General features: G+C 34.6%; 1 protein-coding gene across 1 annotated transcript; it reads left to right on the forward strand.

Annotated features, from left to right (window-relative positions):
- Positions 1-13,644: 13,644 nt before the first annotated feature.
- On the forward strand, positions 13,645-15,758 carry LOC114396135 (polygalacturonase 1 beta-like protein 3). Its single transcript, XM_028358029.1, has one exon. The coding sequence runs from the start codon at positions 13,690-13,692 to the stop codon at positions 15,508-15,510; it is 1,821 nt and encodes a 606-aa protein (XP_028213830.1). The 5' UTR covers positions 13,645-13,689; the 3' UTR covers positions 15,511-15,758.
- Positions 15,759-16,263: the final 505 nt, after the last annotated feature.

Here is a 16,263-nt window from a genome sequence, read left to right on the forward strand (position 1 = left end):
TGATTCGAGTACGGCCTCGATCACACATGCTTAAGGGACAAGGTTATTTGCCAATTATATCATACTATATTGGTTAATTATTTAATATTTATTATTATTGTATTTTGTTTTATTTCCTAAAGATGATGACACTTGTAGGGTCATCATTCAATTAGGTTAGCAATTGTAGGCTACATAAGGTAATGTAATTATGTAAATGGGGATAGGAAGAAATGAATAAATTTAATATTTTTTACCATCTTTATTGTCTAGATTAGGTTAATTAGAGTAACCCTAGTTGTAGCTTTGTATCATTGGTGTTTTCATCGATTGTTACTATTCCTCATGGCCACCACACCTGTCGTTGCCATAGTGGTCCCCATTGCAATAGTCTTCACCTCCCATGGAAGACCTCCACCAGCATTTATATTACTCTCCCGAAAACCCTTACTCATTGTTTCAGTCGCCACAATAACCACATCAATCATCGTCACCACCACCATAATTGCCACCTCTGTAATGGCCACCAACAACAATTTGTCCCCCTCTTCCACCTCAACATCGTGTTAGCCGTCGTACAATATGGATCTCAATTAGTTTCACTAGATACCCCTGTGGTTTCTCCTTTTCTATGTACCCTTCTATTAGCAGTACTTTCCTTACAACCATTTCATTCTAGACTAGTTTCCCCACCCCATCTCTATATATCACCTTGCTCACTCATTGTCACTGCAACAAAATCCATTTTCTTAACACTTTTTTTTAGTTTTTAGAACCCCTAATACACCATCCTTAACCCCCAAATTCATTGTTTGTTCCAAGTTTCACTAGTGTTAGGATGGGCCTTATATCCAAAATTAAGTGGTCCAAAGATTATATTAGATTGAGCTAAGTTATTGATGCAATCCTATCCCCCAAGAGCATTGGATAGAAGACTCTAAGAAGATTGTACCAGAGAGGCAAGAGAAGACCTTAGGGTTCTCATGAGCCTTAGGGTAGATTTTGGGCCCATGGGCTAAGTATGAGCCCACTTATCTTTGTACATATTAGATTAGAATTTCATTATTTTTGGGTCTTATATTTAGGGCTTCATAATGTAGGTAGGATACTCTAGTAATGTAGGATTTTTCAGCCCTTGTATTTTAGGGCACCCAGACTAGTTTTTGTATTAGGGGTAGTTTTGTAATTTCACACGTATTAAGTGAATATTTGATTGTGTGTTGGGAGATAAATTTAATTGAAATGGGAGAAGCTCAATACAATTAAATTTTAGAGGGGGAAGTGAGCATTTGCTTGGTACACTTCATTGTCACATCATATAGTCACACTTTCTGCATGTCCTTCATGCTTTACATGCCTCATGACACCTAAGCACACTTAGTGGAGAATCTTGGACTTGATCTTGGATTAGTGGGCTGAATCATAGCTAAAATTCACTAATCATAATTAGTGAAATTTTGGCTCCACAAATCCAAATTCAAATTCAAGTAAAATTTCAATAGAAATTCAAATTTCCCTCCAATTTTGTGTGACACTTAAGCTATAAATAGAGCCCTTATGTGTGCATTTTTTCAACTTTGATCATTTGAGAATTACACTTCAAAGTTCAGACCTCAATTGAGGTATAAAATTTCATGCTCCTTCTCCCTTCACTCATCTTCTCCTACCGTCAAGCTCTTATCCATGGCTTCTAATGGTAGTGAGCTTGTTCTTGACTCATCTTCTCCTTAAAGTGGCGTCTCCAATCACCTTTCCTCCTTCTCCATTCTGTTGCCATTGATCTTCAAGAAGCAAAGGACTCCATTGATGAAGAAGATCCAAAGCCTACAAGCTCACATGGAGATATGTCAATTATTGTAATTATTTAATATTTTATTATTATTGCATTTTGTTTTATTTCCTAATCTAAGATGGTGACACTTGTAGGGTCATCATTCAATTAGGTTAGCTAGTGTAGGCTACATAAGATAATGTTATTATGTAAGTGAGGATATAAAGAAATGAATGAATTTAATATTGTTTCCTTTTTTATCTTCTTTATTGTCTAAATTAAGTTTATTAGAGTAATCCTAGTTTTATCTAGGTTGACAAAATGGACGAATCGGGCTAGCTTGGCTCCGTACATCGTACCAAACAATGAAAATGGATCAGTCTAGGGTTGATCCATATATTTTGTAGGCTGGGATTTCTTAGGCCTAGTGCTATGTTGGGTTGTCAGGCCACCAGGCCTATTCGAACTAATTTGGAAATGAATAAAAAAAAGTTAAGAAATTGATTCTATGTAAAAAAAACAAAAATTATTAATTATGCTTGATAGTGTTGTTGACATCATTTTTTGCACAACATGCAAAAAAGAAAGGGAAGTGATTTGGATTCTCTCTAGGTCTTCATACAAGTTTTGACAAAGCCATTTAAATTCCGAGTTAAACAAAATCATCGCACAAAGTAATATAAAACTAAGATAGCACCAATGACTTGTTAAGTTAATGCTCGTTGTGACTTTCGTTCTTTAAGCACTTCATGTAAGTTATATAAAACTGTAACATAAAAATACAAATTATATATTAATAAGTTATTATATTTTATTTAATATTTATTATATAGGGTTTACTATCTTTTTTGTCCCTAAACTTTTTTTATTTGTTTTTAGTCCTTTAATTTTTTTTTCATCATGACTTTTAGTCCCTTAACCTTTTTTATCCTTACTTCTAGTTCCTTAAAAGGATTAAAAGGAAGGACGAAAAAAAATTAAAGAACTAAAAGTAAGGATGAAAAACAAGGGACTTAAAATAGAAATAAAAAAGTTCAAGGACTAAAAACATGATTTCAAAAATATTTAAGGAATAAAAAGATAGTTTGCCCTATATATTACTATCGGGTCAGTCTATGACCCGTCGGCCAATCCAGCCCGAGTCTATTTGGGCCGTCAAGCTATGGCACTACTAAAAAAACTAGCTTCAACGATGCAAGTTCAATGACAGTCCCCTCAAAATCGTCATCAGTTTTAAAGCGGTGGCATTTTTGTAAATATAAGAAACATTTCAAAGACGGTTTTCATGAAAACCTTCCTTGCATAGTTGAAACCGTAAAACAAGGACTATTTTTAATTAAGACTGTCGTCGATATCAAGTATTCAGAGATGGTTATTTTCAAAAATTGTCTTTGAACAAGGACCAGTTTTTATTTTTGCCTCTTCGCCTCCGCTCACTCTATCTTTTAGTGAGGCCATTTTCACTCAGCTAAAGGTTCTAGAGAGAGTACAGAGATTTCCGTCGTGGCCCTCGAACAAACACCCCTGATTAACGGCCAGGTCCACTGATGTGCGACCAACAACGACACCTCTACCTCCTCGTACCTCCCCTGTAGCTCCCGACAGATCCACAACAGCTCCTGTGTTGTGGCGGCATGCGAATGCGCCATCGTCCTCTGCAGGCTCGCCAGCACCAGCCTTCGCTTCCACTCCACCTTAAACGAAACCTTGGGAATGGAACCACACATGGGAACCACGTACTTTGTCGGGACAACCGCCGCCACAACGATGAGGAAGAGCTTGAGATCCCTAGGGTTCGTCACGAACTCAAAACTGTGACTCACTGAGTGATGCACGTGGAAAAGAAACAACCTTATATGTTGATTCTTCATTTGTTTTATTTAAATACCTTTTTGTTTTCTCTCTATCTGGATCTTTAATATATAATGCCTAAACTTAAATGTGATTCATCTTCTAGGTGGATGAAGAGTTGGATGCATTAATTTCACGTATAAAGCTAGAGGAAGGAAATACAGAGTGTTGGATCGAGTGACCTCAGAATAATTAAGAAGGGGGGTTGAATTAATTATTCCTAAACCTTTACTAATTAAAAATTACTCGTCTAGGCTTTTACTAAATTGTTAAGAGAATGAGGAGAAAAAGAGAAACTTAACAGAAAGTAAAAGCGGAAATTAAATGCACAGCGGAAAGTTAAAGAGTAGGGAAGAAGAAAACAAACACACAAGAGTTTTTATACTGGTTCGGCAACAACCCGTGCCTACATCCAGTCCCCAAGCGACCTGTGGTCCTTGAGATTTCTTTCAACCTTGTAAAAATCCTTTTACAATCAAAGATCCACAAGGGATGTACCCTCCCTTGTTCTCTTTGAACCTAGTGGATGTACCCTCCACTAGAACTGATTCACAAGAGATGTACCCTCTCTTGTTCTCAGTCAACAACCCAAGTAGATGTACCCTCTACTTGTACCACCAAGAATGTACCCTCCAATGTGTTAAGACAAAGATCTCAGGCTGTTAAACCTTTGATACTTTGTGAATGGGGATACAAAAGAATTCTCAGGTGGTTAGTCCTTTGAACACTTTTGTATTAGGGAAAGGGAAGAATCAAAAGAATTCTCAGACTGTGTCATTTTGAATTCTTTGACAAGGGAGAAGGGAGACACAAAAGAATTCAGGCGGTTAGTTCTTTGTTCTTTTGGAAAAGGGAGAAGAGAGACACAAAAAGAATTCAGGCGGTTAGTCCTTGGCGAATTCTTTTCGGCAAAGGGAGAAGAGAATGAAGAGGATGAATAGCACAAGTTTTCAAGGTTTAGAAAACCAGAAAACTTCAGAAAGCTTTTGGTACAAAGAAGAAGAAGAAGTTCAAAGAGATTCAAGGCTTGTAAAGGATTGATTGAATAAGTGTAAAAGTGTATTCAAAAGCAAATCAAAGCCTTGCTTTTATAGAATCTTCATGTCTGGCCAAGAGGACCATTTAGAAGAGTTATAACTTTTAGAAAAAACTTAAAACCAATTTGAAAAAGTCAAAAACCTTTTGAAGAGTTACATCTTTTGATTTATTCAGAAACAAACACTGGTAATCGATTACCAAATTAGTGTAATCGATTACACAAAGCTTTTATGTGAAAGGATGTAACTCTTCACATTTGAATTTGAATTTCAACGTTCAAAGGCACTAGTAATCGATTACCAAAACATTGTAATCGATTACAGCCTTTTGAAATTAATTGGAACGTTGTAAATTCAATTTGAAAACTTTTTCAAAACAATTTTGCTACTGGTAATCGATTACAACAATCTGGTAATCGATTACCAGAGAGTAAAAACTCTTTGGTAAACATGTTTTGAGAAAAATCCATGTGCTACTCAATTTTTTGAGAAAAACCTTTTCATACTTATCTTGATTAAGCCTTCTCTTGATTCTTGAATCTTGAGTCTTGAATCTTGATTCTTGAAATCTTGATCTCTTGAATCTTGATTCTTGATTCTTGAAATCAACTTTCCTCTTGAATCTTGAAGTATTCTTGATTCTATCTTGAATATCTTGAACTCATTCTTTGATTGATCTTTGAGCTTTTTGTCATCACATTTGTCATCATCTTTTGTTATCATCTTTGTTATCATCAAAACATCTTTGAATCACCTTTGATTCACCATGAAGCTTTGCTTCTACACAGAGTTCTGGAAACATCACTTTTCAGGGAGAATGAACCAAAGAACAAAGCTCCTCGTAGATGGTCACAGGAAAGGGAAGTTGAGTTGGCAATCAAAGTTATGCAGAAGATAAAAAGCTAAACCTTGACTATTTTTTCCTTTTAACTACAAGCTTGCTTCTTGTTGAAATGGTTTTAAATGCAGAAGGGATTTATTCAGTATTACGGAAACAACCCAGCAATGTCCATGTGTACTTTGGAAGAAAGGTAGCATCTTGGTGTTCAAAAAGTCGTGATCTTTGTTTGAAAAGATTTGTTCCCTCTCCGACTTGGGAAATGAAAGCATGGGAAACAACTCAAGATGAAATGTTGATTACTGGTGGTTTGCATGCTGTGGTTTTTAACATAATGGTTGTGTTCAGGTTGTTCAATCATTTTAAAATTGACACTTTTTGAAGCTTCATGTCTTATACTATGGCAGGCTATGGTGAAATGGTTATACTATAAGTTTTAATTTGAAATCCACAAGATGTCAACCTACTAAGTGAAGTTATCTTAATCCTATATAAGTTGAAGTGAATAGATGGTATGGTATTAGACTTGATTATTTTGATATTTCCTTTGTTTTTGAAGTCTACTTTCTGGATGCACCTGGTCCTAGGAATCATATGCCAAGAGTACATGTTTTGATAACATGACACCAACATTATGCACTACAAAAACTCTTAAATCAATATTTATTAAAATGTTGAATGTGTTTGCATAACAATTTTATGATTTGCTCAAGTCTCTTAAATAAAGGAAGCCAAACATTAAAAGTGATTTGTCCTATAAGGGCACTGCCAACTAATTATTTGTTTATTATACTAGATACAATTATTACATGCAAATGGATGGTAAAGCAGAATGTATAGCATCACCTTATCGCACATGTTATTTAGCTGCATGGATCATCTCTATGATTTGTCATGTTACTTGTAGCTCAACCTTAGGACTATAAATCACTGACTACTATTGTGGAAACAGCAAAGAGAAATGAAATTTCCTCTTTCAAGAAGCATTTGAGTGTTTACTGTTTTGTACTATATTATATATAGTCACTCAAGCTTCTAGTATTTTTGCCAGCTGCATCAAAATGGGAAACAACTTGAGGTTTTTGAGTCTTTGCCTCTTGGCATGGATTGCATCAACTCATGCTCAACTTCAGCTTGGTTTTTATGCTAATAATTGCCCAAAAGCAGAGCAAATTGTTTTGAAATTTGTTCATGACCATATCCATAATGCTTCATCACTACCAACTGCATTAATAAGAATGCACTTTCATGACTGTTTTGTAAGGGTACGTGCTTCAATCTTTAAGCTTCTGCCATTTTTACTTAACAAATACAATGTTATTGTTAGATTAAGGTTAAGGAGCTAACTAAGATGAAGCATTTCAGGGATGAGATGCATCAGTCCTTCTGAACTTAACAACCAATCAGGCTGAGAGGAATGCTCCTCCAAATCTCATAGTAAGAGGCTTTGACTTCATTGACAGAATAAAGAGCCTAGTTGAAGCTGAATGCCCTGGTGTGGTCTTTTGTGCTGAATCCTCACTTTGGCTGCCAGAGACACTATTGTAGCAACAGTAAGTACTCAATTGTTATCAGGAAATCTTAAGAGTATAAGTACAATTTCTTATTCACCTTTATTATCTTTACACTTTCCTTTTGAGAACAAGAATGACCCATTTGCTGGTTTATGCCATTACTGACATTGGCTTTCAGGGTGGACCTTTCATGGATGAATCTTGTATCATTTGTTTTTTGGGTTTGATTATTTATGCTATGCTATGTTTTTTTTATTAGTTATGTTATGACATGTGGTGTCTGTCTACATATGTGTGATCCTATATGGTATGGTTGTTGTATGTGTGTTGGAATAAGTGGGTTCTATTGTTATTCATATTTCCAACTTTGCTGGTAGATCATGCTCTTGTAATAAGAACCAGAATTTCTTGTGCTACCCACAACGAAGTTAATTTATGTTTAGTCTTTTTTTTATGTACTTTTTCACTGCTATTCTCAATTTAATTCCTTGTTCGGTTTAATTGAAGATGAATGCTTGTTCATTTATTTTAAACTAACAGAAAATGTGAATGAAATATCCAAGGCAAAAACAACACAATCCAATATATGCAAAGTGGTACTTGTGATCTTGTGTTCTATAAATATATTTCTTCTAGATCAGAAATTTTACTTGGTTATTGATAAATTGATTATTGATCAATAACATCTATCACTTCGGAATGAACTAATATGGTTTTAAGCAAAAAAGAAAAACTTTGTTAATTGAACAACAAACTTTGTTGACCAATAATTTTTCACATGTTACGGGGTGTAGGTCCAGTATTAAATTTAAGATAAAAGAAAAGGGATGTGTGAACATTGCTTCTGTTTTTTAAAACGTGAAGATTTTTAATACATTTTTTTTATAATAATGACAATTTATCATTATTTGACACTTATTTTTTATTTTTAAAAACTCCCAATTTATAATAATGATTCAAAGCATATAATGGTGATCACAAATTTCTTTACTGTGCTAGTACTTAAAATCTAATGTACTGTTATGGCAAGATCTGAATTTTTTTATTAGATTACAGTTTTGTGTCTAGCTCTACCTATATATCGTCTCTGATGATGGTTATTATACTTTATGCATAAGAAATTATTTGCTTAACAATTTGTACTATAATAATTGGAACTGAGACTTGTGCTCATAGAAGTGATACTACTGTTGACTATATTTGATGCTTAATTGATATAGGTAAGCCAGTTTAAGTCATCAAGTTAAAATAGCTTTTTGGTGATGCTAAACTGAAATTTGCGTTGGGCCCTTTATGAAGTTTCACCATCTTTTTTTTTTCGGATCTGCCCTTGTATATGATTTTAGTTTTTTTTTTTTCCTTTAATTAGAAATATACATGATTTTAAGTTTAAATTTTTTCTCACCATTCAAGTTTCATTATTTTTACAATTAAGTAAATATTTAGTTGTTATTAAACTTCTATTACTTTAAATTCTTATTTTCTAATCAAAATCTTTAATAACTTAGTTGACTAAATTTTTTAAACTCTTCTTTTGTTAAAAAATCATTAATAAAAATATTAAATCTTACTGTTCAAATCCCCCGCCCCCCAATCTTTCAAACTTTATAAAAATTTCACTAACTTTTTTTATGTTCCAAATCCATCGTAAATTCTCAAATATTGGATAGAAAATGATAATTTCAGAATTTTAGATAAAATAAAATTGACAATAGGAGTAAATTTAATTGACTTTAAAGAGAGAAAATTTTAATTGCCTTAAAATCTAAAATTGCATACACTCTTTTTTAAATTGATTGAAAGTGCAATTAAGTCTTGTTATTATTAAATTAGGAGAGTTTAACCTTTTCTCCAAACAACAACCGGAATTGTTCCAGCTGGAATCATTCTTATTACGATTTTTCACTTACATTTTAGATGTTAATGCATGAACAGTGGATTTCATTTGTATCATGTAAGTGGGATTTTAGTTCCTGGTCATTGATCTAGGTCATAGTTATTGGATTTCACTTGTGTGACTTTTTCTATTACCCGTGGAATTTAAGAAACATTTACTTTATATTATATTAAATTGAATTTCATTAGCTAGATAGTGGGGTGCTAGATAGTGGGGTGTTATATTAAATTGAATATAAGAAACAATAGAGCTGGTGCACCTAGCATGGCCAAGACTTTGAAGCTAAATGGGCATATAGATAACATCAGGGCCTTACTTCTGGATTCTATGGGCAGGTTGGTTGATTGGACACATAATTTATTCTACTCCACTCCCTGTAGTTATATATCTTTTTCTACATTTGAGTAGTGATGAATATTCATGCATAATATTTAAATTAATTTAAGATATTGTTTTCACCAAACATGTGCAAGTTAAATCCCATGTGAATGAGTTTTTTTTCCTGTTGTCCGCTGGCCTGGTATGGCACGTTTGTCTACTAGAATTTTATTCCTTTTTTCTTTGATTGAAATTTACCCATATAAAATTCAATGCATGGAGTTTTTTTTTATGGAAAAATTTAATGCATGAAGTTGTCGGAGATACTTTATGGTATTTTCTTGCTAAATTACTTGTCTATTATAGGATGATTAAATCATGTGTTTTTATTAATGCTGCTTATGTAATTTGTTAATTTTGTAGATTAATTGTCTGCTAAGGTGGGATTAAATTGTCAAATTAAATTTTTTACGTCTAGAGGTTCTTAAAGTCCTGCTTGTGTTAATTAGTATTAGAAAATTAATTCACACTTCTTAATACATTTCAATATAAATTTATGGTTGAAACTAATAAAAAGTTTATACTAATTACATTCAATTATTCAAATTTATGGTTATATATTTCTGTAGAGTTACATAATTGGGCTTTGGAGGCTTTTATCATTGCAAATGCGCAAAGGTATATTTTAATTTGTGAGTTTATAATTTTTTTCCTCATTTTTTATCTTATAGTTTGATATATATATATATATATATATATATATACTTTATATTAATTATAAATTTCATGTAGTTGTGTTAGAATTGATATAGAAATTTTGTTAGTAACCTTATTTACTATTTTATTAGAATTTTTATTTTAAAAAAAATAAGACATTCTAAGACGGTTCTTAACTAAAAATCGTCTTAGAATAACACCTTTTTAAAACGATTCTTAGCTAAGAACCGTCTTAGAAATATACAATTTTAAGATGATTTTTAGTTAAGAACCGTCTTAGAAGAACACGTTATTCTAATACGATTTTTATGAAATTATCACTGAAAGACTTTCAACGATGTTGGCTTCAAAGACAATTTTTGAACCATCATTAAAAATCTTCGTTGAAGCTTCTTTGTGTAGTAATGTGGGCAAGGACTAAAAAGAATCATTTCTATTTGAACTACCTTTTTTTAATCCAACCTAACCCTAATTGCGAGTCAGTCAGACCAGTCATTGACTAGGTCCATTTTGCTAGTCTTAGTTTTAGCTTTGTATCATTGTCTTTAATTTTAACAAAAAGAAGAATATGCATGTGCATCACATGATCAAGTATTTCTATGGAGAATTCCCCTGGCTAGCTTGTTGAAACTGCCCAATACTTTTTTAAATTGAATACTCATATATCACAAACATCTATTTGAGACTTTTATTTTCTCCATGTCTCTCTCTTTTTATCAAATCATATTATCTCTAATACCTATACTTCTCTCTCTTCTCTCAAGGTGTCACATACTATATATGATTGTCTTTTTTATCTTTATCCTTTTAAATTTGTATCAATTACTATGGATTGAATTTAATTACATACAATACTCAACTACCTTTAGACACTCATAAATATGACCTAAAGTCGAATTAACTAAAAATACTTATTATTATAAAACAAATTTTTTTTTATAGATCACGTTATCATTTATATTTTTTTACTATATATAAATAATCTATAAATCAGATAATATCATTATAAAAAATAAAAAATTTTCATCAAATATTTAATAAATTGTATAAGTAAAATTTAAATTGGAGACCATTAGTTAAACTAAAAATAACTTTCTATAAATTGATGTATAAGAAATTCTAAATCATTTTATAGGATAGGATATCAATGATGCTGCCTACAAAAACAATTTTTCTTTCACTAAATAATCAATGACAGCATATGGGTTAACGTTCATACGACAATGCTTATATTTGGAGGATTCTACACTTGATCTTGGCCAAAAGACCAAGGTAACAACCAAATTTTTAAAAGACAATCGTCCATTTTTGTTTCCCATATCCAATCGATCATATTCACATGTTAGGGAACTAAACTGATTCGTCAGTCGTCACGATCACAGTTAACTGTGCAGGCATGTTATGTTGCCCAGTGTTAAAATGGACACACGCCTTTACATGCACGATTCAAAAGCCATTTGGCATCATGTTAAGATAAAACAAAGTTTTCTTTCCATGAGGGGTTTTCTATAGTCTAAAATGGAGGCGGGGAGAATGGGACATAAATAAATGCATGGTTTCAATTTAGGGTTTAGATAATAAATAAGTTGCATAAATGTTCATCTCTGGTTTTAGGTTGTGAAGACACAAAGATATAAGAAAAACATCTTGGGTATCAATAGTGCGAAACAGTAGATAATGTATTGTCTCTGCACTAAAATCCATTGCTTATATAAAATGATTATTAAGCATAGAACCTAAAGCAAGTTGGAGTTCATCCAACTTATCCGTTCATAAAGCCTGGCAACATTAATTTATTTTATTGTTGGAAAACAAAAAATTATTCAGGTGATACCTCTGTCCTTTGTCTGAATGGATCGTCATAATTTCATAATGAAAATGTGATAATTGAAGAGGAAATGCTAAGAAAGTACAGAATGTATATAATATATATTAATATATAATATTGTCAGGGCAGAACAACTTTAGGTGACCTCAAATTACAATCACCTACTCATAGTTACTAAGATTGCTCATACATCAATTTACATTCAATTTTATGATACCGATATTTATTGTGCTTAGTATACATAATATACGCCCATTCGATTTATTTTTTTCTGCTCTAAGCTAGCTGGGGACTTGCATTTATCATAGCTTGCTTTTCTCTAGGGAAAACGCTGTTTAGTATGATTGAAAATTCGTACTAAACACACGAATGATGTGACTTGCTTAGATATTTCTCTTTGCAGTTTTAATTTCAAACGAAAACCTGTTCAATGTCTTATCTCTTGGTTATCGCTTAAGATCTTAGTCCTCTATTTTAATATATATTTTTTTTTGCTGCATTTAATATCATAACCTTCACTTCGAAAAATCCCCTCGAAAGTGCCGGTAGCAAGCAGCAACCTGTAAGCTCCTTTTTTTATGCTATGCAAAATGTTCAAACCAGAATCATCATGGATTCTCTTACGTGTCCCATTCATGTGGTTCTGTTCTTATTTTATGCTTTCTCCTTCGGTAGTTAGAAATTTCAATTGACATGTGTTTGGCCGATGTAAAACCCACCTTCAATGACTAAGGTTTGCTCGTTTTGATGGAGAAATTATTGTGTGGTGGGATAGCTTCCCCAATTAATTGGATAAATGATAGAATCACAAATTTATTATTTTATTTTTCTTTTAATATCTTAATTTATTATTTTAAAATAAAAGTAGGTTATAAAAATTAACATGTCAGGCTATTTCGAGCTGTTCGTATCATATAACACTATTGTTTCTCTAACCCTCTATATATGCCCACACTGAATATATTCAAATCACAAGCATCCTAATTGTTAAAAATATAACAAAACATAAAGCAAGCACATCTTAATGAATTTTAATCTGTTTTTTCTTTTGTCTTTTATTATGGTATTTTCAAAGACATTGTCCTAAGTAAGCTAACTGATTGTTTAGTTCTCTCATTCAATTAGATAATTAGATTGTATTTTATTTGTAATTAATAAGCCTTAAACGTCTGATCATCGGAAAATAACAAATTTTACTTCCCAAATACACACTTAGTAGTTACACTTACATTAGTCATCTAGCTACTTTACTGATCATAGTTTAAAAGTTGGCCAGCATTTAAAAAAAAAAAAGAAGAAGAAGAAGAAGCAAGTTTACCCGAAAATTCTTACAACAACAAAAACAAAGTCTAATTCTACGAAGTGTGAAGTTGGCTATACAGATTCATTTAACTTTCTTAAGAACCATATCTTTGCTAAAGATTAAAATCTCAGCAGAAAATTCTTGCAAAGAATAAAATAAAGTGAATATTTTACGAAAAGAAAATATTCTCCTTGTTCCCATTAGCCACGTACTCCCAGTTTCCAGGGCACATGCCGATAAAAGAAGGTTTTCAAGGCTTATTAATCGCCCTCTCGTACAATCTCCACATCTAGTTTGCTTTGTTAATGCAAGCCCTCGAAAAGCAAATCAGATTCAGATCATATAAATATATATCTCATTTTGTTTTTGCGCTGATAGCATTAATGTCCTCATCTTTCTCCCTAGCTTCCTCATTAAACTATTGGCACGTCATTCTCAACCTTCTCCTTCCCTTCTATCTCTCATCCCAAAAAGAAAGTCAAGACAAAATAGCATGCACAACATTAGCACCCTCTTTTTCTTTATCCTTCTATCAACACTACTCGGTGTAAGCACAGTTTTCTTTCTCTCTTTCTCATAGTATTGTTATGTTCAAATCTAACACACTATTATGAACACCGCAATGTGTGCCTATCTATGCAGGTTTGTTATGGTGGTCGCGGCTTAGGATATAAAAACCCGTTCACACCAAAGGCTTACGTGGCACGCTATTGGAATAAACACGTCCGCAACAACTTGCCAAAGCCATCGTTCCTTCTTTCCAAGGCCTCCCCAATGAGCGCCGCCGAAGCGGCATCGTTCGCCAAGCTTGCCGCCGCCAACTCCCTCTCCACGCAGCTGCCAGAGTTCTGCTCCGCCGCCCACCTCCTCTGCTTCCCGGAGGTCCAGCCCAGCCTCGAGAAACACACCGAAGACGTCGATTTCCAAACCTACGATAACTCTCAGAACTTCTCCAACTACGGAAGGAGTCGACCCGGCGGAACCGAATCGTTCAGAAGCTACGCCACCACCTTCTCCAGCCGTCCCGACAACAGTTTCCGCCGCTACAGCCGCCGATCCGTCGGCCACGTGGACAGCTTCGTCCGCTACGGAGGCTCCATTGGCGACATCTACCAGACCTTCAACACCTATGGCACTTCCTCCGCCGGCGGCGCCGGCGAGTTCAAACAGTACGCCACCAAATCAAACTTCCCCGAGCTTGATTTCACCACCTACTCCGACAGCTCCGGCGGGAGGAGGCAGTCGTTCTCGAGCTACGGCGAGAACGGCAACTCCGGCGGCCAGAATTTCACGAGCTACGGCAAGAACTCCGCCGGCGCCGGGAACGAGTTCTCCAGCTACGGGACTAGCTCCAACGTTGAGGCGTCTAATTTCACGAACTACGGCGCGAGAGGGACAAGTCCCAACGACACGTTCACAAACTACGGCGTGCTGCAGAACATTCCTGAAGTGAACTTCCAGAGCTACGCAGAGGGAACCGTTGGTGGCACGGAAAGTTTTTCAAACTACAGAGTACAAGCTAACGTCGGTGACGACTCGTTTCAATCCTATGCCAAGAACACCAAAGAAGGGACCAAAGTGGATTTTAGAAACTACGCTATTTCCGCAAACCCTAGTTCTGATACTTTCAAAGGCTACGCTAAAGGAGCAGAAGGAGATCACAAGGTTGGTTTCACAAGCTACGGCAACAACACTAATACTACGTTTAAAGATTACGTCAAACAGGGCGTTTCCTTTGCTAGTTACAACGTACCTTCCAGTTCCGCTTCTAAAACTGTTAGTGACAGTTTTGTAAAAACGGGTAAGTTTTTTCGCGAGAGCATGCTCAAGGAAGGGACTGTTATGCCAATGCCGGATATAAGAGATAAAATGCCTCCAAGGTCGTTTTTGCCCCGCTATATTTTGTCCAAATTGCCTTTCTCGTCTTCCAAGATTGACGAGTTGAAGCGCGTGTTCAAGGTGTCTGATAACTCATCCATGGACAAGATGATCATGGACTCGTTCGGGGAGTGCGAGAGGGCACCCAGCGTGGGTGAGACCAAACGCTGCGTAGGTTCCGTTGAGGATATGATTGACTTTGCAACCTCCGTTTTGGGTCGCAATGTCGCCGTTTGGACCACAGAGAATGTAAATGGATTTAATCAGAACGTTATGGTGGGTGGTGTCAAAGGGATGAAGGGTGGGAAGGTGACCAAATCGGTGTCGTGCCATCAGAGCTTGTTCCCTTACTTGCTTTACTACTGCCACTCCGTTCCTAAGGTTCGGGTCTACGAAGCGGATCTATTGAACCCGGAATCTAAGGCCAAGATTAACCATGGAGTTGCTATTTGTCATTTGGACACCACTGCGTGGAGCCCCACCCACGGTGCATTTGTGGCGCTTGGGTCGGGTCCGGGTCGGATTGAAGTGTGCCATTGGATCTTTGAGAATGACATGACTTGGACAATTGCTGATTGATTGAGAAAACTAGAATTACTTTGCACTTTGCACACTGGCTAATTAAAATGATAGCAATGGCTAGATAAATGGTTTTTCACCCTTTGGAAGAAGTCATGCTTATGTAATAATCACTCAATTAGGAACCTGTGTTTGTAATTGTGTATTATAAGCATGAGATTAAAATATAATGACAGTATAAATGTCGATAGAGGTGAGCATGATTTGAACCGGTTTGGATATATATAAAAACCCAATTATTTTTGTAAGAACCAGATTAGATTCTTTATAGACAAGACTCTTAAAACTTGTTAATTTTAAGAAAACATTATGTTTACAGATTTTTGGAACTTATTGTTATTCCCGGCCAGTAATAAATTTATGGAATTGAAACCTGAAAAAATAAGAGTTATTGATCTAGCAGGACAGTATTGTTATGCTAACATGACAAAATAAAAATTAATATATAAATCCTTGTATATGATTAATGCTTTAATTTAAGCCTTTCGTCAGTACAGTATATTTTTCTAATTCTTTTGACTCTATCACTGATGTATGTGTTGACTCGATCACAGGAGTTTAATGTAAGTCACAGAACATCTAATCAAATAGACACCAAGTCATTAACAGTTTAACACATTAGCTAGCATCCTTGTTATTACTTAATACTTAAACATGTTAAGTGTACTACAATAGTATTCACACAACACAACTGCCTCATTTACTAATCCTATAAATTAGCGTTTATACTGTACATATACACTATCAGCTCTT

This window comes from Glycine soja, chromosome 18 (genome assembly GCF_004193775.1).
Source record: "Glycine soja cultivar W05 chromosome 18, ASM419377v2, whole genome shotgun sequence".
Taxonomy (NCBI): domain Eukaryota; kingdom Viridiplantae; phylum Streptophyta; class Magnoliopsida; order Fabales; family Fabaceae; genus Glycine; species Glycine soja.